An 18,421-nucleotide genomic window follows, 5' to 3' on the forward strand; every position below is an offset into this window, starting at 1 on the left:
TCTTTAGATGTAACCTCAAAGGATGCCTTCCAGGCCTGATTTCATCATCATTATCAGTTAAAACAACTTAGTTCCAAGAAAGGCATTGAAGTAGCTGTGCTTTGTTTTGTTCGCTGTTTGGTTGAGTGACTATCACTTTAAGAAGTATGCCAAAGGATGTGATAAATAGGGACTAAATGCTAAAACTATAAAACTCTCATGAATAATTTTTAAAACTTATTCCATAATACTAAATCAATAAGAACTAACTATGTAAATTAAAATATTTTTATTCTGTAATTTGTTTACTTTAGTTCTTAGTTTACTTACTGGGCTAAAAAAAGAATATAATTTTGTCTGATACCATAGTATGTAAATTTTTAAAATTTTCATATTTTAGATAAATCTAAAATGTACGATGAATCTTAAGGGATATCAATTTTCTTTCCATTCAGCATTTTGACTAGATATACAATTTAATGTCTTCTTAAAATTTATTTCTGTATATGTGATATAGATTAATGCATTCTAGATATGTGTGAGAAAATAGAAATATTTTTAAACATTTACCATATGTTGAAGTAATTTTGAAATTTTATTAAAGACTGATAAATTTCATGTAAATTTCAGTGAAATAGTGATGAAAATGTCTATGGAATTTATGGAAATTACTGCTATGCTAAACCTCCAAAAGGAGTCATTAAAGTCAATAGTTTTTGAGTCTAAACCCATATGAAAATTACCTGGGGAATTTAAATAATACCAATATATGGACCCCATCCAAGTGTTAAATCAGCAGGACCCAGGTATAGATATTTGACACAGTTCTTTATGTGATTTTAACATGTAGCCAGAGTTAAAAGCCTTACTACAATCCACAAAATTAAGTTTTGTAAAAAGATGTAGCCCCTACTAACAGGAGGCTCACATTAGGATCGCAGAGCTTTTAGGAGCCTCATTCAAGTCCAGTGAATGTTTTAGGGAAAAAAACAATTTGTAAATAATTATTTTTCAGAATCTCACTTGCTATTACTAAGCCTTCAAGAAACTTCATACTCTAAATGGAATAGCAATAACAAAAATATTTTCTAAGTTATAACTGTGGCTAGAATAAGCAGGTATTACTTTAGGAGTTGAAATCAAAGCAAGCATACTATACTGTAAGTCTTTGTTACCTCCCTATTTTTTACCTTGAGGATTGCTGCAGCGATAAGAATTATTTATATACCCATGATGTTTATAGTCATATTACTCTATATGCAAGGAGATTTGGGCTCAGTAACAATGGTATGTTGAATCATTAATCTTGGCATTTAAAAGTTTATAAGCTATAAAACAGTGTTCTTTTTTTTCCAGAAATTTTGTGATGAAGTTAATCAGATAACCAATTCTGAAACCCTCTCAAGTATAGACAGTCTTGAGCCTACAGAGCATGAAGAAATATATTTAACACTTAATAAGGAGCATTCCACATCCATCCAGCGGAATACCATTTCCCTCAAACCAGCAAATATGCAATCAACTAAACTCAGCTGCTTTGATGAAGATAAACTGGCATTCTCTAAAACTCAACATATAAATAATTGGCTTACAAATGTAGATGCTTCAAATACTCAGAATGTCACACCTTTCTCAGATATTTTAAGTAAATCTAATGTTCTACCTTCGTGGGAATATTTTAATAGTAAAGAACAAAATCCATCTTCTTTGAATGGAACAGTGGAAAGAGCCACAAATACTGCTAATAATTCAGTACCCTTTGTATCTAGCCCACCCATATTTGTACTAGATAAAAAATGTGAAAAGACTTCTGAAACTAGCACTATGAGGACAACTGACTCCACTTCTGGAGCATTCAAAAGAGAGAGGCCGTTAGTTACTGAGAGCCCAACATTTAAATTTAGCAAATCCCAAAGCACTTCAGATTTTCCAACCCAGGAAGTGGCTACGTTTCCAGACCAAGAGAAATATTCTGAATTAAATCAAGAAAATGGAACTACTTCAGTTCCTACTTCATGTGTACCAGTGGCAACGCCTTTAGTTTTGCCATCTAATAAACAGTCAGCTAGACCTTCAGCAAAGAACAGTATACACATAAAAGAAATTGTTGCAGTGCAGTGTTCTGATAAGTCAGATGAATTGAAAGATGGTGAAGAAGAAAAGACAAAATATTTTAACTGCAATAAGGGAGAGTTGCCTTTATTTTCAGACAGTTTTCAAGATGCCTATATACCTCACAATCCGGATTCAAAAGATGAAAAACAAAAATTAGCTGAAACATCATCCTTGTCTAATGTAACTTCTAATTATGACTTTGTTGGCCAGCACAAGAAAATGAAATACAACATCCATGAGAGAAATGGTGTGAGGTTTCTTAAAAGTATTTTAAAGAAAGAATCTAAATATGAACATGGTTATCTTAAGGCATTAATTATAAATCAGAGCTTTAAGTTTGGAAATCAAAAAGCAGCAGCTATCAAAGATAGTATTGAATTAACAAAGGAAAGGGAAAAAGGTGCAGAAATTCCAAAGACTATGAAAAAGCTGAGGTGGTTTGATGAAACTAGCAGTATAGAAAACAATGCTGAAGACAGTCATTCACTGAAGAATAAAACAGGAATAACTCAAGAGCATTCTCAAAAATTCCACATTCAAAGTGGTGCTGGAAGCAACATAATTAGTGTTTCTGCTTATGCTGTAAATTCTGCTAGAAAGAAATCCAGGGAGGATTCTATCTCTGAAAACGTTACGACTTTAGGAGGATCTGGAGCAGACCATATGCCTTTGAACTGTTTTATACCTTCAGGTTATAACTTTGCTAAACATGCCTGGCCAGCCTCAAAAAAAGAGGAAAGTAAAATCCCTGTACATGATGATTCTAAAACTAAGCAGGGTAAGCCACAAAGAGGTGGAGCAAAAATAATTAGAAAACCGGGATCTGCAAAAGTCCAATCAGGCTTTATATGTACAAACAGAAAAGGCACTGTCATTGAACCACAATCTGCAAGCAAAGTCAACATATTTACACAAGCTCAGGGAAAATTAATTATACCTCGTCCTCCTCCTCCTCAATGTACATCAAATATTAGAAGTGGTAAAAATATACAAGTGTCTCAGTGTCCATCAGTAACTCCTGAAAATCCTCAAAACATTATTACACATAACTGTTTTAATTCAAAACATGAGCTTCCAACAGAACACAATTTGAATCAGTGGAATCAGGAAAGTAGTTCTCCACTCTCAAATGCTTGTTCTGATCTAGTCACTGTGATACCATCACTGCCATCATATTGTTCTTCAGAGTGCCAAACTTTTGCAAAAATAAATCATTCAAATGGCACTCAAGCAGTTGCCCAGCAAGATGGGACATTATATTGCACCCAAAGAAGTCCTGTTTGTGAAGAAAGTTATCCATCTGTGACTCTAAGGACTGCTAAAGAAGAATCAGTTCCCTTGTGGAAAACAGGGCATAATGTCCTGCATCAAAATAAGAGGGCTACAGGTAAGAATAAATTTATGGCTTTTTATAGATAAAATGTACACCTCTGTTAAGGAAATTGTTCCTATTTATGTATGGACATACATACTACATAAATATTAATATTAAACAATAGCTGTATAGAAATAACTTACCTCCAGGCCGAGCACAGTGGCTTACACCTGTAATCCCAGCACTTTGGGAGGCCCAGGTGGGTGGATTACTTAAGGCCAGGAGTTCAAGACCAGCCTGGCCAACATAGCAAAATCCCATCTCTACTAATACAAAAGTTAGCCCGGCATGGTGGCACATGCCTATAGTCCCAGCTACTTGGGAGGCAAAGGAAGGAGAATTGCTTGAACCTGGGAGGCAGAGGTTGCAGTGAGCCAATATCGCATCACTTGCACTCCAGCCTGATGACAGAGCAAGACTCTGTCTCTAAAAAAAAAAAAAAAGAAGTAACTTACCTCCTGTAATATTGTGATTTTTGGCCAGGCACGGTGGCTCATGTCTGTAATCCCAGCACTTTGGGAGGCCAAGGTGCGCAGATTTACTTGAGAGTGGAAGTTCGAGACCAGCCTGGCCAACCTGGCGAAACCCTGTCTCTACAAAAATACAAAAATTAGCTGGGCATGGTGGTGCGTGCCTATAATCCCAGTTGCATGGGAGGAGGCAGGAGAATCATTTGAACCTAGAGCCCAGGAGGCGGAGGTTGCAGTGAGCCGAGATTGTGCACCACTGCACTGCAGCCTGGGTGACACAGCCAGACTCCATCTCAAAAAAAAAACAAAACACTGTGACATTAGTAGCTGAAGTTTTTAAGAGAATGACCCAACCTGTGCTCAACTGAAATTAGAAACTTTTGCCAGCCTCCATTTTTTTCCATGACTTTTCCTGTTAGTTTAAGAGGAAGGACAAGGAATAGGATCTAATTCTTGTCCCATATTATTCTGTCATTACTATTGTAGTCAAATTTTCCATCAAAGAAAGCACAGTGAAAAATATTGTTTAAATTATTATAAACAAGTGAATACATGTAATTTATATTCATTTTTCTTTAAAATGTTTGTTAAATTGAGTTGCTATAAACTAATATTAATTAGATATACCTGATTCTCCCATTCCCTTTCCCAAAGTGTGGTAGCTCCGCTTTTATCTGCCATGAGAGCAAAAAAATGATATCGTTGCCTTGAAATATTTTTGAAAATTAATTCTCTATAGAATGCCATTGCCCTTACTAGCTGGTTGACTCTCATAAAACTTCTTTCCTCCTATGAGGGAATAAACTAGAAAGCAATACATTTTCCTGCCAATAGGAAACAGTTGCCTATTGAGAAACAGGACTGGAGTCTGGAGGCAATCAGAAAAACAACTCTTGTTTTTCCAAAGGTATGAATAAATATTGATATATAATGATAGTTTAAAATTTAATATTCAAAGTCATCTTCAATTAAACCATGAGTTTTTAAGGACCAGGGACATTTGTGTAATTCATCACAGTATCCCCAGATCCTAACAAGTGTCTGGCACTTAGTAATCACCCAGGCTCTACTTGAATTGAATGGATACAAGCCACGTTAGCAGAAGGGAAGCTAAATGCAGACACTATAATCTAAGAATCTTCATTACTTTTCTACAAAAATCTAGATTTTAAAAAATTGTTTCTGTCACTAAAATTATGATTTTTTTATCCAGTCATTTCAAAATGTAACTTTAGTTTTCACAACACTTCAAAAAATGAAGGTATCATACAGATTAAATATTCTAAAATAAATAATGATGGTTACCCTTTTTGAGTTTCTACCTTGTACCAGTCACAGTACTGTTTTATACTTATTATCTGATTTAAACCTTCTAATAATACTGAGAAATAAATATTTTTAAGACACTGTTTTTCAAAGAAGTAAGCAGAATTATCCAAGGTCAAGAGCTAGTAAATAGCAGAATTGGTATTTTGATCCAGATCTCTGTGGTTCCAAGTCCTATGCTTTTTGTACTAAAACCATATAGTAAATATAGTTATTAAGCAAATATCATATATCACACTCTGCTAATTAGGAAAAATATTAGGAAACTTACAGTTTCCCAATAGCTTATGTACAAAAGGGTAGCATATTAAAATTATCTGATTCTCTGATAAAGGAATGGGATACATTTTATCTGGAGAAACCAATATTTTACCAACATTTAATCAAAGGAGGTACTTCTCTCTGGGACCTTCGTATAAGGGACATTGGAAAATATAATGAATTTTAGCATTCTTAAATGTTCTTAAATATTCATACTGTTGTAAATATCTATACATATTAATACAGTGAAAATATAACTTTGAAAATATAACAATATTAACAATACTGAATATTTTGTATGTTCAGTCATTTAAGCTTTTTTTCCAAAACTGTTTAAATATAAAATGCTTCAAGTGAACTCTTTGTTAATGCTGGATTGTAGCTCAGTGAGCATTTGTGGGATTTCTTTTCCTACTCTTTTATTTGCCAGTTCATTTTATTTTTATACCCTTATGCATCCAGAGTTGACAGTTGTAGAGAGCATCTTGTTCTCAATTAGCATTTCCAGAACACTCTAGCATAACTCTCTAGGAAAACCTCTTCCAATTAGATCCAAGCCATTCAACTATACCACCTCCTCATGTCTCAAGTTATTTCCCCCCTAAAAGATGACTTTGATATTTGGTTCACAGTCTTCATTTCCATACAAAGTCTTTGCCATCATACTGGATAGTTCAACTTTTATATGGATGAGCAAACACCCTGATCTTCCTCACTCCTTTTTCATCTCTAATAACTTTCTATACAATTCTGCCTCAAATACCCATTCCCTTTGCTATATTCTGGACCTCGTCAACATTCATAACTTCTCTACGTCTTTTTTTTTAGTTCAGCTTTTATTTTAGATACAGAGGATACATGTGCATGTTTGTTACATGGGGATATTGCATGATGCTGAGGTTTGGGGTATGGATCCTATTACCCAGATAGTAAGCAAACTCACTCACTCCTCTACTTAAGCACATTCTGCTCTCTTTTCCCTACTCTTACTCCTCCCATTCTTCTACCCTACTGGGCTTCTTCAGTCCAATATTTTCTCTACTTTCTTATTCCAATTCATCATCTCTTTCTTTCCAATTCATCAGCTCTTTATTTTCTACTCTTTACCCAGCTTAAATTTAATGGTCCATTTCTTTTTCTTTTCTTTCTTTCTTTTTTTTTCTTTTTTTGAGATGGGGGTCTCACTTTGTTCCCCAGGCTAGGGCACAGTGGCATGATCATGGCTTAGTGCAGCCTGGGACTCCTGAGCTCAAGCAATGCTCCCACCTCAACCTTTCAGGCACTACAGGTACACACCTCCATGCCCAACTAATTTTTTTATATAGAGACAGGGTCTCCCTATGATACCCAGGCTGGTCTTGAACTCCTGGGCTCAAGCTATCTTCCCACTCGGTCTCCCAAAGTGCTAGGATTATAGGCATGAGCCACTGTGCCTGGCCAGGTTCATCATTTCATTAGTTCTTTTACCAATATCCTAAGCTCTTTGCCTCTTGGTCTTTTTTGTCACAGGAATCAAACAACCCTCCCCCACCCAGGGGAAAAAATTATTTACTTTTTCTCTGCCTCCTTCTAAGTAGCAGAGAAAATTCATACCAATGTGCCAGGCATATTGGCTATACTGTAGATTTATGATCAACATTTTCTGATGATCAACATTACTGAGTACCTACTGTTTCTCTCGTAAATTCACTGTCCTTCCTTTGAAATAATTATTTCAAACATCCTCCCCAAACATCTAATTTCCCCACTTCTCTTTCCTCATCACTTTCACTGCTCATTTTTCTTAAAATGAGAGACTATTTTCATCCAAAAAACCATTAACAGATTGAAAAGGAAAACCACAGAGTGGGAGAATATTTGTAATGCATGTTACTGACAAAGGGCTTATATCCAGAAGATATAAAGAACTCAAAATGTTCTTCAATAGTATAATATATAAATAGAGTTAAATTCCATTATTCATTTAATGAAATACTCTAATATAAATGAGCTATTGCTGAAAAACAGCAGTGTGGGTATACCTTACACCATAATATTGTGCAAAAGAACCATATTGCACAATAAAAATGCATATTCTGCTCCATTTATCTCAAGAACAGGTAAAATGGCAGGGGAGTATATGGAAACAGGTAATGAGGGGAGCATTTTTGGTGCTAGTAATATTCAGTTTCTTGACATGAGTGGCTGTGAAATCTAGGTTTGGGTATATAATCTGTTTATTTTCAATTTGTGCACTTTTCTATACATAGATTCTACTTCCATTTTTTTGAAAGCCAAATGATGTTGACACATTATTTAAATCTGATTTCAAAAAGAATACTTTTTTCTTTTCCAATAATTATTAAGAATATCTTCACAGAATCAAAAATTTGATTACTAGAAAGGACCAATGTGACAATTTCCTTTAAACTGTCACATTTTATAGATGAGGAAATATCCTAGGCAAAAATTAGGTAACATTTATTATGTTCCAATTACTAAGCACTTTAAATATTGAAACAAAGTTAATCCTCCCAATAAATCTGTGAGGTAAGTAATATTCTTACACCCATTTTATAGCTGAGGAAACTGGGTCACATAGAGGATAACTGACTGTATAAATTGCATAGCTAGTGTAAGTGGCATACTCAAAATTAAGGCATTATGAATCTATGTTCTTAAATATTGAGCTACTTTGTTTATTTTTTTCTGAGACAGGGATCTCACTGTCACCTGGGCTGGAGTGCAATGGCATGATCTTGGTGCAACCTCTGCCTCCCAAGGTCAAGTGATCCTCCCACCTCAGCCTTCTCAGTAGCTGAGACCACAGGCACGCACCGCCACGCCTGGCTAATTTTTTGTATTTTTGGTAGAGATGAAGTCTCACCATGTTGCCCAGGCTGGTCTCAAACTCCTGAGCTCAGGCTCAGGTGCTCTGCCTCCCTAGGCCTCCCAAGTACTGGGATTATAGGTGTGAGCCACCGTGCCCAGCTTCACTTTGTTTTTTTTAAACTCTTAATAACAACAAATTTTTCAGTAATATACATGAAAAAAATAGTACATTAATCTATACAATTTGTGGATGGTGCAGAGTATCAAAGGAAGTTACTGATGAAATCGAGGCTGGAAGCAAGCTTCAGAATCATCCTGGCTAACTGAACTAGCAAATCAAAACCAGTAAAGTTCAGTTTAGCAGAAATAGCTATAAAGTCATACATTTATTTGCATTCAGTTTACTGTTTACGGTTTTGGGGGGGGGGGTTGCCTTTATTTTTTTTTTAAGGTGGGGACTCACTGCATTGCCCTGGCTGATCTTGAATTCCTGAGCTGAAGAATTCCTCCTGCTTCAGCCTCCCAAGTAGCTGGGGTTGCAGTTGTGAGCCATGGTGCCTGGCATACTTTTTAAAGTTTTAATTGTGAAATATATCTGACATAGAAAAGAATGTATGTGGCATATAAGAACAAGTTAAGACTAATAATAAGAGAACCCTGTACCCATGCTCACTTTTAGAAATAGAAAATCACCAATAGTGGCCAGGTGCCGTGGCTCACACCTGTAATCCCAGCACTTTGGGTTGCCAAAGCAGGTGGATCACTTGAGCCCAGGAGTTTGAGACCAGCCTGGCCAACATGGTGAAACCCCGTCTCTACCAAAAATATAAAAATTAGCTGTGCGTGGTGGTGGGCGCCTGTAATCCCAGCTACTCAGGAGCCTGAGGCAGGAGAATCACTTCAATCCCAAGGCGGAGTTTGCAGTGTGTCAAGAACATGCCAGTGCACTCCAGCCTGGGCAACAGAGCGAGACTCAGTCTCCAAAAAAAATAAAATAAGAAAGAAAAGAAAAATCCCAATACCTACGAAGCCCTATATGCTTCTTCCCAATTGCATCCCCTTCCTCTGTTACAGACGTGAACACCATGAAGAATTTCATGTTAAGCCGGGCACGGTGGCTCACACCTGTAATCCCAACACTTTGGGAGGCCGAGGCGGGCGAATCACAAGGTCAGGAGTTCAAGACCAGCCTGGCCAACATGGTGAAACCCTGTCTCTACTAAAAATACAAAAATTAGCTGGATGTGCTGGCACGCACCTTTAGTCCCAGCTACTCCGGAGGCTAAGGCAGGAAAATCACCTGAACCTAGGAAGTGGAGGTTGCAGTGAGCCGAGATTGTGCTGTTGCACTGCAGCCTGGGCGACAGAGTGAGACTCCATCTCAAAAAAAAAAAAGAAATTCATGTTAATTATTCCATGATTTTCTTGGTAATTTTGCCACATATGAATGTATTGCAATCAACTTTGTTTTTTAGATTGATTAGTGGGCTGTACTTCATATTCATTGCTACAATCACATTCAATTATATGAATGTTCAAACAATGTTTTCATTCTCCTGGCACTGGACATTTGTGTTGCTTCTAGTTTCTTCCTTTTATGAATAATTCTTTCAAGAACAGCTTTGTACATCTAGTGATGCACACGTTGCTGAACCATATGGTATGTGTATTTTCAACTTTACTAGGTAATCCAAATTGTTTTCCAGAGTAATATATGAAAGTTACCTTTACTCCATCTTCACTAAAAGTCTGATAAACTTTTTAATGTTTTTCAGTCATACAGTATAAAATGGTTTCTAATTATGTGATACATATACACCATGGAATGCTATGCAGCCATAAAAAGGAACAAGATCATGTCCTTTGCAAGAATATAGATGAAGCTGGAAGCCATTATCCTCAGCAAACTAACACAGAACAGAAAATCAAACACCACATGTTCTCACTTATAAATGGGAACTGAACAATGAGAACACGTGGGCACAGGGAGGGGAACAACACACACTAGAGTCTTGGAGTGGGGAGGGGAGAGCATCAGGATAAATAGCTAATGCATCCAGGGCTTAATACCTAGGTGATGGGTAATAATTTTAGGCAGTAACAAGCAGATCTTTAGAAGTACTGCTGTACTCTATGTCATTTTATAATATATATTTTAAGGAATTATAAACAAACTAGATTACCCAGGGCTATGAGAGGAGAGATTCAGTCTAAAAGTCAGTTAAGGAAACACAAGCCTAAGAGACATGATAGCGATGTACAAATATTTGAAGGCTTATTACAAAGAAGAAGGAGTAAACAGAACTGAAATGAAAGGGTAAAAATTGCAGAGAGGTTTTCAGCTCAGCGTAAGGAAGGATTTGAGCTATCCAGCGAAGGAAGAGGATGCCCCCATGAGGTAGTGGCTCCCCATCACTATTCCATTCAAGCAGCAGTTGAATGTCCACCTGTGAGTAATTTAGATCCATAGGTTACAGGTTGAACTAGTTAACTTCGAAGATTTTTTCCAAAACTATAATTCTGAGATTGTCTCCAGTATTTTTTTTGTGTTTACAATGAAGAATACTACAGATTTTAAAAAATATAATGCTTTATTGAAGATCAGTTGCTTTATTTTGAGTTGTGGTGGTGAAACTATCATATCTAGAATTTTCATATGAAACTAGGAATTTGGCCAGAGATACCAGTGCAAGCTACATTATTTTTGCAAAAATGGCAAGATTCTCAGCTATTGTATTGTTAGATAATATTTAAACACATGTATATGAACAGAAAAATACATGAACTGTTTCAGGCATATACTGTGTCTTTAACTGCGATCAATAATTTACAATCCACAAAACTACAAAGAACAATAAAGCACAAACATAAATAATTCAATCAAGAAAGTACAAAAGTGACTTCAGAAGATTGATGAGTAGACTGAGGGATGAGATAAAACCTTGACACAGCAGTTACGTGAACAAGGGAATTTTTATGCAAGGTGTTTAAAGCTTTTTAGATAAAGATGAGGACTTCTCAAGATTTAGAGGAAGAAAATTCCAAGAATAGAAAACAACATAGAAACTATATTGCTGCCGAAATAATCTCAGTGGAAACTATAATATTTTGCGTATGTAGCATTTAGCATATCGATACAGGTGGAAATAAGCATAATATAGTGCTTTTTAAACTGTGGGACATGACTTGTTCGTCAATTGTGAAATCAATGACTGGTAACCAGTATTTTTTTGATGAAGTCTAATTTTAGAATTAGAATATTCTAGAATGGAAACTACCAGAATGTATCATATGTTGTGAGGATAAACATATTTTATAAAACTATGTATGTATCCAAGGTCACAATGCAAAATATATTTGTTTCTGTGAGACACAGTCAAATCAGAATGAAAATTACTAGCATATGTGTAGGAGCTAGAAGTTTAGATTTTAGAACCCAACTAATTGGAGCTGAATCCCAGCTTTGCCCCTTACTGGCTCTACGGCCTTGGGCAGGTTATTTATCCTCCCCCCTCCTTTATTTATTTTTTTTTGTTGTTGTTTCTGTTTTTTAACTTTTAGGTTCAGGTATACATGTGCACGTTTGTTATATAGGTAAATTGCATGTCACTAAGTTTTGGTGTACAGATTATTTTGTCACCTAGGAAGTGAGCATAGTACCCAAGGGTGGTTTTCCAGTAAACCCCTCAGAAGCAAGGATTTTGTTGAATTCAACATTTTAACTGTGCCCTGTATAGAACATATAAGAGGAGCTCAATAAACTATGCCAACTGAATAAATTAAACTTACAGAGTTTTCTTGATGTTTGAAAGTAACTTGAAAATTTGCAGTGGATATATATTGGCTACTCAACTTACATAATTTTTGACATTGTGCTGGCATTTGTTCAAGGGTCTACTGTTATGAGAAGAAAACGAATTGTTGAAACTAAGCGAAGAAATATTTTAGAGCAGAAAAGACAAAACCCTGGATCTGTAGGACAGAAGGACAGTGAGCAAATTAATGTAAGTACAATATTAATCAAAATCTCTATTCAATATTAAAAAATTGCTTGGAAAACACAGGTTCTTAAAGAACTATGCTCTTGCTGTAAACTGTATGCCATAACATAAATATAATTATAGCCAAAGCCATTTGTGAAGCAGTGAATCTTTATGCTAGGAAATTATTCCACTATACCTACTTGCTGTATTCTAGTTAGCCTGTATAATCAGTTACCAATGAAAGTTTTAAACCACCTCTAAATCATTATTATTATTTTATTTGTTATTATTGATAGTCAATGCTGGAAAAAACGAGGTCATTCACAACAAAATTCAACAAAGCTATTTAAATATACACTTAAAAAAGGAAGAAAAGTAAATTAGAGACCTGGATAGAAGAAACAAGTATGCTAGGCCAGGCACGGTGGCTCACACCTGTAATCCCAGCACTTTGGGAGGCCAAGGTGGGTGGATCACCTGAGGTCAGGAGTTCAAGACCAGCCTGACCAACATGGTGAAACCCTGTCTCTACTAGAAATATGAAAAATTAGCCAGGGGTCATGGCAGGTGCCTGTAATCCCAGCTACTGGGAGGCTGAGGCAGGATAGTTGCTTGAACCTAGCAGGCGGAGGTTACAGTGAGCTGAGATCACACCATTGCACTGCAGCCTGGGCAACAAGAGCAAGACTCCATCTCAAAAAGAAAAATACAAGCATGCTAATCATAAAGACAACTATAGTTTCATGCGACTGAATATCCTATTTGTGTCTAAGCTTCCTGGAAGACATGGCAAAAAGGAAAATTAGATGAGTTATATACTTCTCAAGGGATATTGATGATGATGATGTTGTTTGGGATACAATTTTAAAAACATTTCCCACTGAGGACCTTTCATAGGGAACTTTGAAATACATAATGAATATGCTCCTAATAACAGTTCCACAACAAATGAATAGTTTAATATGACTGTTAGAGATAGAGATCTTCAATAAAAGTAAACAGCATAATAACAATTTTTAAATAATGGCCAGGCATGGTGGCTCATGCCTGTAGTCCCAGCAGTTTGGGAGGCCAAGGCAGGAGGATTACTTGAGCTCAGGAGTTCAAGACCAGCATGGGTAACATAGCAAGACCTCATCTCCACAAAAATAATAATTAAAAAATTAGCCAGGCACGCGGTGCATGCCTGTAGTCCCAGCTACCAGGGAGGCTGAGGTGGGAGGATGCATGAGCCCAGGAGTTTGAGGCTGCAGTAAGCTATAATTGTGCCAGTGTACTCCAGCCCAGGTGACAGAGCAAGACCCTGTCTCTCAAAAAAAATGAAAGAAAATTAAAATAAATGGAGGTAATTCTGTAAGAGCTAAGTAAATGAAGTCAAATATGGCATTTTCTAGAGGTCTAACTTGATCCAGGGATTGACTTTAGAATATTAAAAGTCTAGATAGATAAGTAAATAGCATTTCACTTGGGAGTTTCCACTTTAAATGTCACTCTGACTTTTTAAAATAAAACTGGAATATTTTTAATAAAATGCCTTATGAAGAATTTATATTCCAAGTTACCGGTTGAAGATGCTATGATTTGTATATTATAGGAAGTACTGATTTTTTATGGATAAGATTATTATGTGGAGAATAATCAACAATGATGTAATCTTATCAGCAAAACAAGTCATTTAGTTGTATATTTATGTAAACAAAGTTAATCCCATTACCCATATATTTTTATTGCTTAATAGTATAATGGTTAATTACAGATATAACCTCCTGATTACAAATACAATAATGCCTAATAAGTCCTTCCATTTCAACTGCCGTGTTCCCATCCAACATCTCAAAATGCACAATGCAAAAACATCTTTACCCTTATTTTTTCCTTATTTTCATTAATATATTATAAATTTAAAAGTAATATGTAATTATAACCAAGAAAACGAACTAACAAAATTTTAAATGCCTGTTATTAGTGCCCTCTGTAAATTCATTTTTATTTTACTAGGTCTTATTCTATTCTTCTGTCTCTTGCTCTTTGGCATTCTTAATATGTTTAGAGCCCATTTTTGTCCTTTTCAGAAGCCTCCCTTCCACTTTCACATACAGATCTTCACCCATCCACTTACACACCTTCCAAACACTTGTTAGCCTAAGAATAGGTCAGTGTTCCTGAATCAAATTTTTTCATCCTTATTATTTTGACTTGTTTTTGTTTTTGTTTTTTATTCCAGAGCCTAAGCAAGGGTTCAGTTACTACAGCAGTGTCCCTTGTCACCTTGTATTAGGAAATGCATGTTATCATACTGGATTTTCTCCAGCCCATGACATCTATATAGAGAAAATCTCAAAGAGATAAGTGAAAGGTAGAAAAGGTAGAAAAGGTTTGCACCAGGGTTTCAGTCCAAGGTATCTCAAGTCTATAATGGAGATCAAACAAGACTGTGAGATCCACTGAAGGAGAGCTGTTGCAGAAATCTGCAGTTTCTCATCAGATCAGATGGAACAAAAGTTACGTATAGTCATAGCCAGGCAGTTTTATCTGACAGAAAACAATTATTTCTTAAAGTGAAACAGAATGGTAATAAAGAAGGAGGTAGACCATATTCAGGGAAGGGAAGTTGACATCTCTCAGAAAGTGTTGGATGCGTACACTTTTTGCCAGTGTTCTGAGACTTCCATTTTCAAGGTTCTGTGCAGCATTGGGGCAGCTATTTGTGTTTTAAGTTTTGTCGTATAAGATAATTACCTATCCTTGGCATTAGCTGTAGTCAGATGCTTTTGGCTAATAGTTGTGATTCACCCTTACAATGATAAACCAACTAGGTTATAAACTTTAAGGTAATTTCTTACCTTTTCTTTAATTAGCACTTCTTTTATTTGTGAGACAGAGTCTTGATCTGTCACCCAGACTGGAGTGCAGTGGTGCAATCTCAGATCACTGCAACCTCCACCTCCTGGGTTCAAGTGATTCTCCTGCCTCAGCCTCCCAAGTAGCCAGGACCACAAGTGTGTGCCACTACTCCTGGCTAATTTTTTGTATTTTTAATAGAGACAGGGCTTCACCGTGTTAGCCAGGATGGTCTCGATCCCCTGACCTTGTGATCCGCCCGCCTCGGCCTCCCTAAGTGTTGGCATTACAAGCATGAGCCACTGTGCTGGCCTAATTAGCACTTTTGATTACCTTCCTACTCACTTTACCTCTTCCAAATATCCAAGACAATATCATAACCTGAAAATTTTTTAGTGGACATAAAACATTATTCATAATATTCTGTTACCATAGAATTTCTTTATTATAATAATTCTTGAATTCAGCTCTAAAAAATGTAATATACAAGTTACGTGAACAATTGTAGCTGAAAATATATATAGCAATTAAATGTTTTTTAAAAGTTCATGTACATATGAATTTTAAATATGGAAATATGTTTTAATTCAATATTCTGTTTTTGTAGAATTGTGGACAAAGCGTCCAGCTAAGTTCAAGTGAGCCAAAACAAACTACAAGGGGTACTTCTTATGTTGAAGAAGGTACGTTTTAGTTTAAACATTTTCCTCTGATCTTTGTTCCCAGTGATTTTTTTTTTCTTGTATGCCTATTCTCAGATGCTAACGTACTATGTAATTGTTAAACCACCATTTAGAACCTGAACTCTCCTCACCCCTGCACATCTAGGTCATTGTCAGTGTTTCTTTATTCTAAATAATAATGTATTGAACATCTTTCTACATCAAGTTATTTTCTGATTTTTACTTATTTCTGTAGGTTAGATTTCCAGAATTAAAATTACAGTAACTGACATGTAAATGCCACCCAGTAAATATTTATTGAATTAAACTCTGTGTATTAAATGAATACTGGATCAAAAGAAATAAGCATTGATATGGCTTTTCATATATATTACTAAAGTATTTTCCAGAAAAATATTATTCAAAATTGTTCTAGTAGTATATGTCCAGTGTTGTATGTCAACTTGAGGTAGAATCTTTTCATATTTGCTATAGACAAAAAAAATAGTATTATGTTAGTTTTGATTTCTATACCTTTCATTAATATTATGCTTAATTGCTTTTCTGTGTATTTTTTGGTGAACTGTCTCTTTGTACTCTTTTTTCTTAGCTTAGATAGTAGAGTTTGAAATTTTCTTACTAATGTCTGCAAATTCTTTAGCTATCAAGGATTCTAACTCTTATATTAGTTGAAGATGTTTTCACTACTTTACTATTTGCGTGTTATTCTACTTATATGGTATTTTCACGTTTTAATTTTTATTTGTTCATTCAATAAATGATTATTGAGAGCTAATCTTCTGCTTGTAAGTAGGTATTAGATGTACATGTTGAATATCCCTAATCCAAATATTTCCAAATCAAAAATGCTCCAAAGTCCAAAGTTTTTTGACCCCTGATATTACACCACAAATGGAAAATTTTACACCTGACTTCATGTGATGGGTCACAGCTAAAACACAGGCTCATACCACACAGTTTATTTAGCATCCCCAAGGGGAAAAAAGATCCTCTCAACCCTCTTCAGCTGCGCTATATCTGTTCCATGCACACCCGGATTACCCCATGTAAGCATCCTCACAAGGAGTAATAAAATGGTACATGTACCAATGGCAGATTCCCCACGAGGCCGCACATGGGGCCAAGACCTACATGCATTACTCACTATATATATATATATTTTTTTTTTTTTGCTTTTTCTCTGCTTTGTGGTGTAAAGATATTGTTGAAAATATCAAAAAGACCTGAAGATACCCATGTGGGTAGCAGTGATAAGAAAAAGAGGAAACATTTCTGTTTATCAGTAGCACAGAAAGTCAAACTGTTGGAGAAACTAGACCAGCAAAATAAGTGTAAAATGTCATATAGAAAAGGATGGTGTTGGAAAGACCACAATATATGACGTGAAGAAACAGAAGGATAAACTGTTGAAGTTCTGTTTTGGAAGAGATGAACAGAAGTTAATGCAAAATATAAAAACACTGCATAGGATTTCAACCATGAAGTCAAAGAGTAGATCCCTCAGTGTGGCAGTGAACATGTGCCACTTAATGGTATGCTGATCATGAAACAAGCAAAGATCTATCATGATGAACTGAAAATTGAAGAGAACTATGAATATTCAACAGGCTGGTTATAGACACAGCATTTAAGACACAGCATTATTTTTAAATATTTGTGGTGATCAAGCAGCACAATTTTCTCTACAAAGCAGCAGAGAAATTAATTGAAGAGTTTGCCAAGGTCATCACTGATGAAAATCTGACACCAGAACAAGTATATGTTGCTGATGAAATATCACCTGTCTTGGTGTTGTTACTCAAGAAAGACATTGACTATAGCTGATGAGACAGCCCCTATAAGAATTAAGAATAACAGAATAACTGCTGGGTTGTGCTTATGACTCAGTCACACCTAAGTGTAAACTTGCAATGATAGGCAAAATCTTGTGTCCTCACTGTTTTCAAGGAGTGAATTTCTTACCAGTCCATTAATATGCTAACAAAAGGACATGGATCACCAGGGACATCTTTTCTGATTGGTTTCACAAACATTTTATGTCAGGGAAGCTGGATCGAATGATGACTGCAAGATTTTGTTATTCTTTGACAACTGTTCTGTTCATCCTCCAGCTGAAATTCTCATTAAAAATAATGTTTATGCCATGTGTTTTCCCCCAAATATTATTTCATTAATTCAGCCATGTGACCAGAGTATCCTTAGATAGATGAAGAGTAAATATATATAAACACTTTCTTGAACAGCATACCAGCAACAGTGAACAGAGGTATGGATGTAGAAGGTTTTCAAAACAAGTTTAGCATGAAGGATGCCACACATGCTGTTGCAAACACTTGAAACACAGGGACTGAAGACACAATTGTGCATTCCTGGCACAACCTCTGGTCTGCAACTATATTCAGATGAATGATGATGAACAAGGTAGTGACTGAAGGATTCTGTATGTCAAGTGAGAAAAAAATGATGTCTGACTTTTTGGGCGGAGCAAGATGGCCGAATGGGAACAGCTCCAGTCTCCAACTCCCGGCGTGAGCGACACAGAGGACCGGTGGTTTCTGCATTTTCAACTGAGGTGCT

The 18,421-nt window shown here is 36.0% G+C and overlaps 1 protein-coding gene across 2 annotated transcripts in view; it reads left to right on the forward strand.

Moving 5' to 3' along the window:
• Positions 1-18,421, forward strand: part of CEP126 (centrosomal protein 126) — an 80,486-nt gene that overhangs the window by 40,513 nt on the left and 21,552 nt on the right. For both annotated transcript variants that reach the window (XM_010363504.2, XM_030919024.1), the window contains 3 exons: positions 1,336-3,481; positions 12,229-12,341; positions 15,769-15,844. In XM_010363504.2, coding sequence (XP_010361806.1) covers positions 1,336-3,481; positions 12,229-12,341; positions 15,769-15,844 — 2,335 coding nt within the window. The remainder of the gene's footprint in view (positions 1-1,335; positions 3,482-12,228; positions 12,342-15,768; positions 15,845-18,421) is intronic.

The sequence above is a fragment of the Rhinopithecus roxellana genome, chromosome 15, assembly GCF_007565055.1.
Source record: "Rhinopithecus roxellana isolate Shanxi Qingling chromosome 15, ASM756505v1, whole genome shotgun sequence".
NCBI classification, from domain to species: Eukaryota; Metazoa; Chordata; class Mammalia; order Primates; family Cercopithecidae; genus Rhinopithecus; species Rhinopithecus roxellana.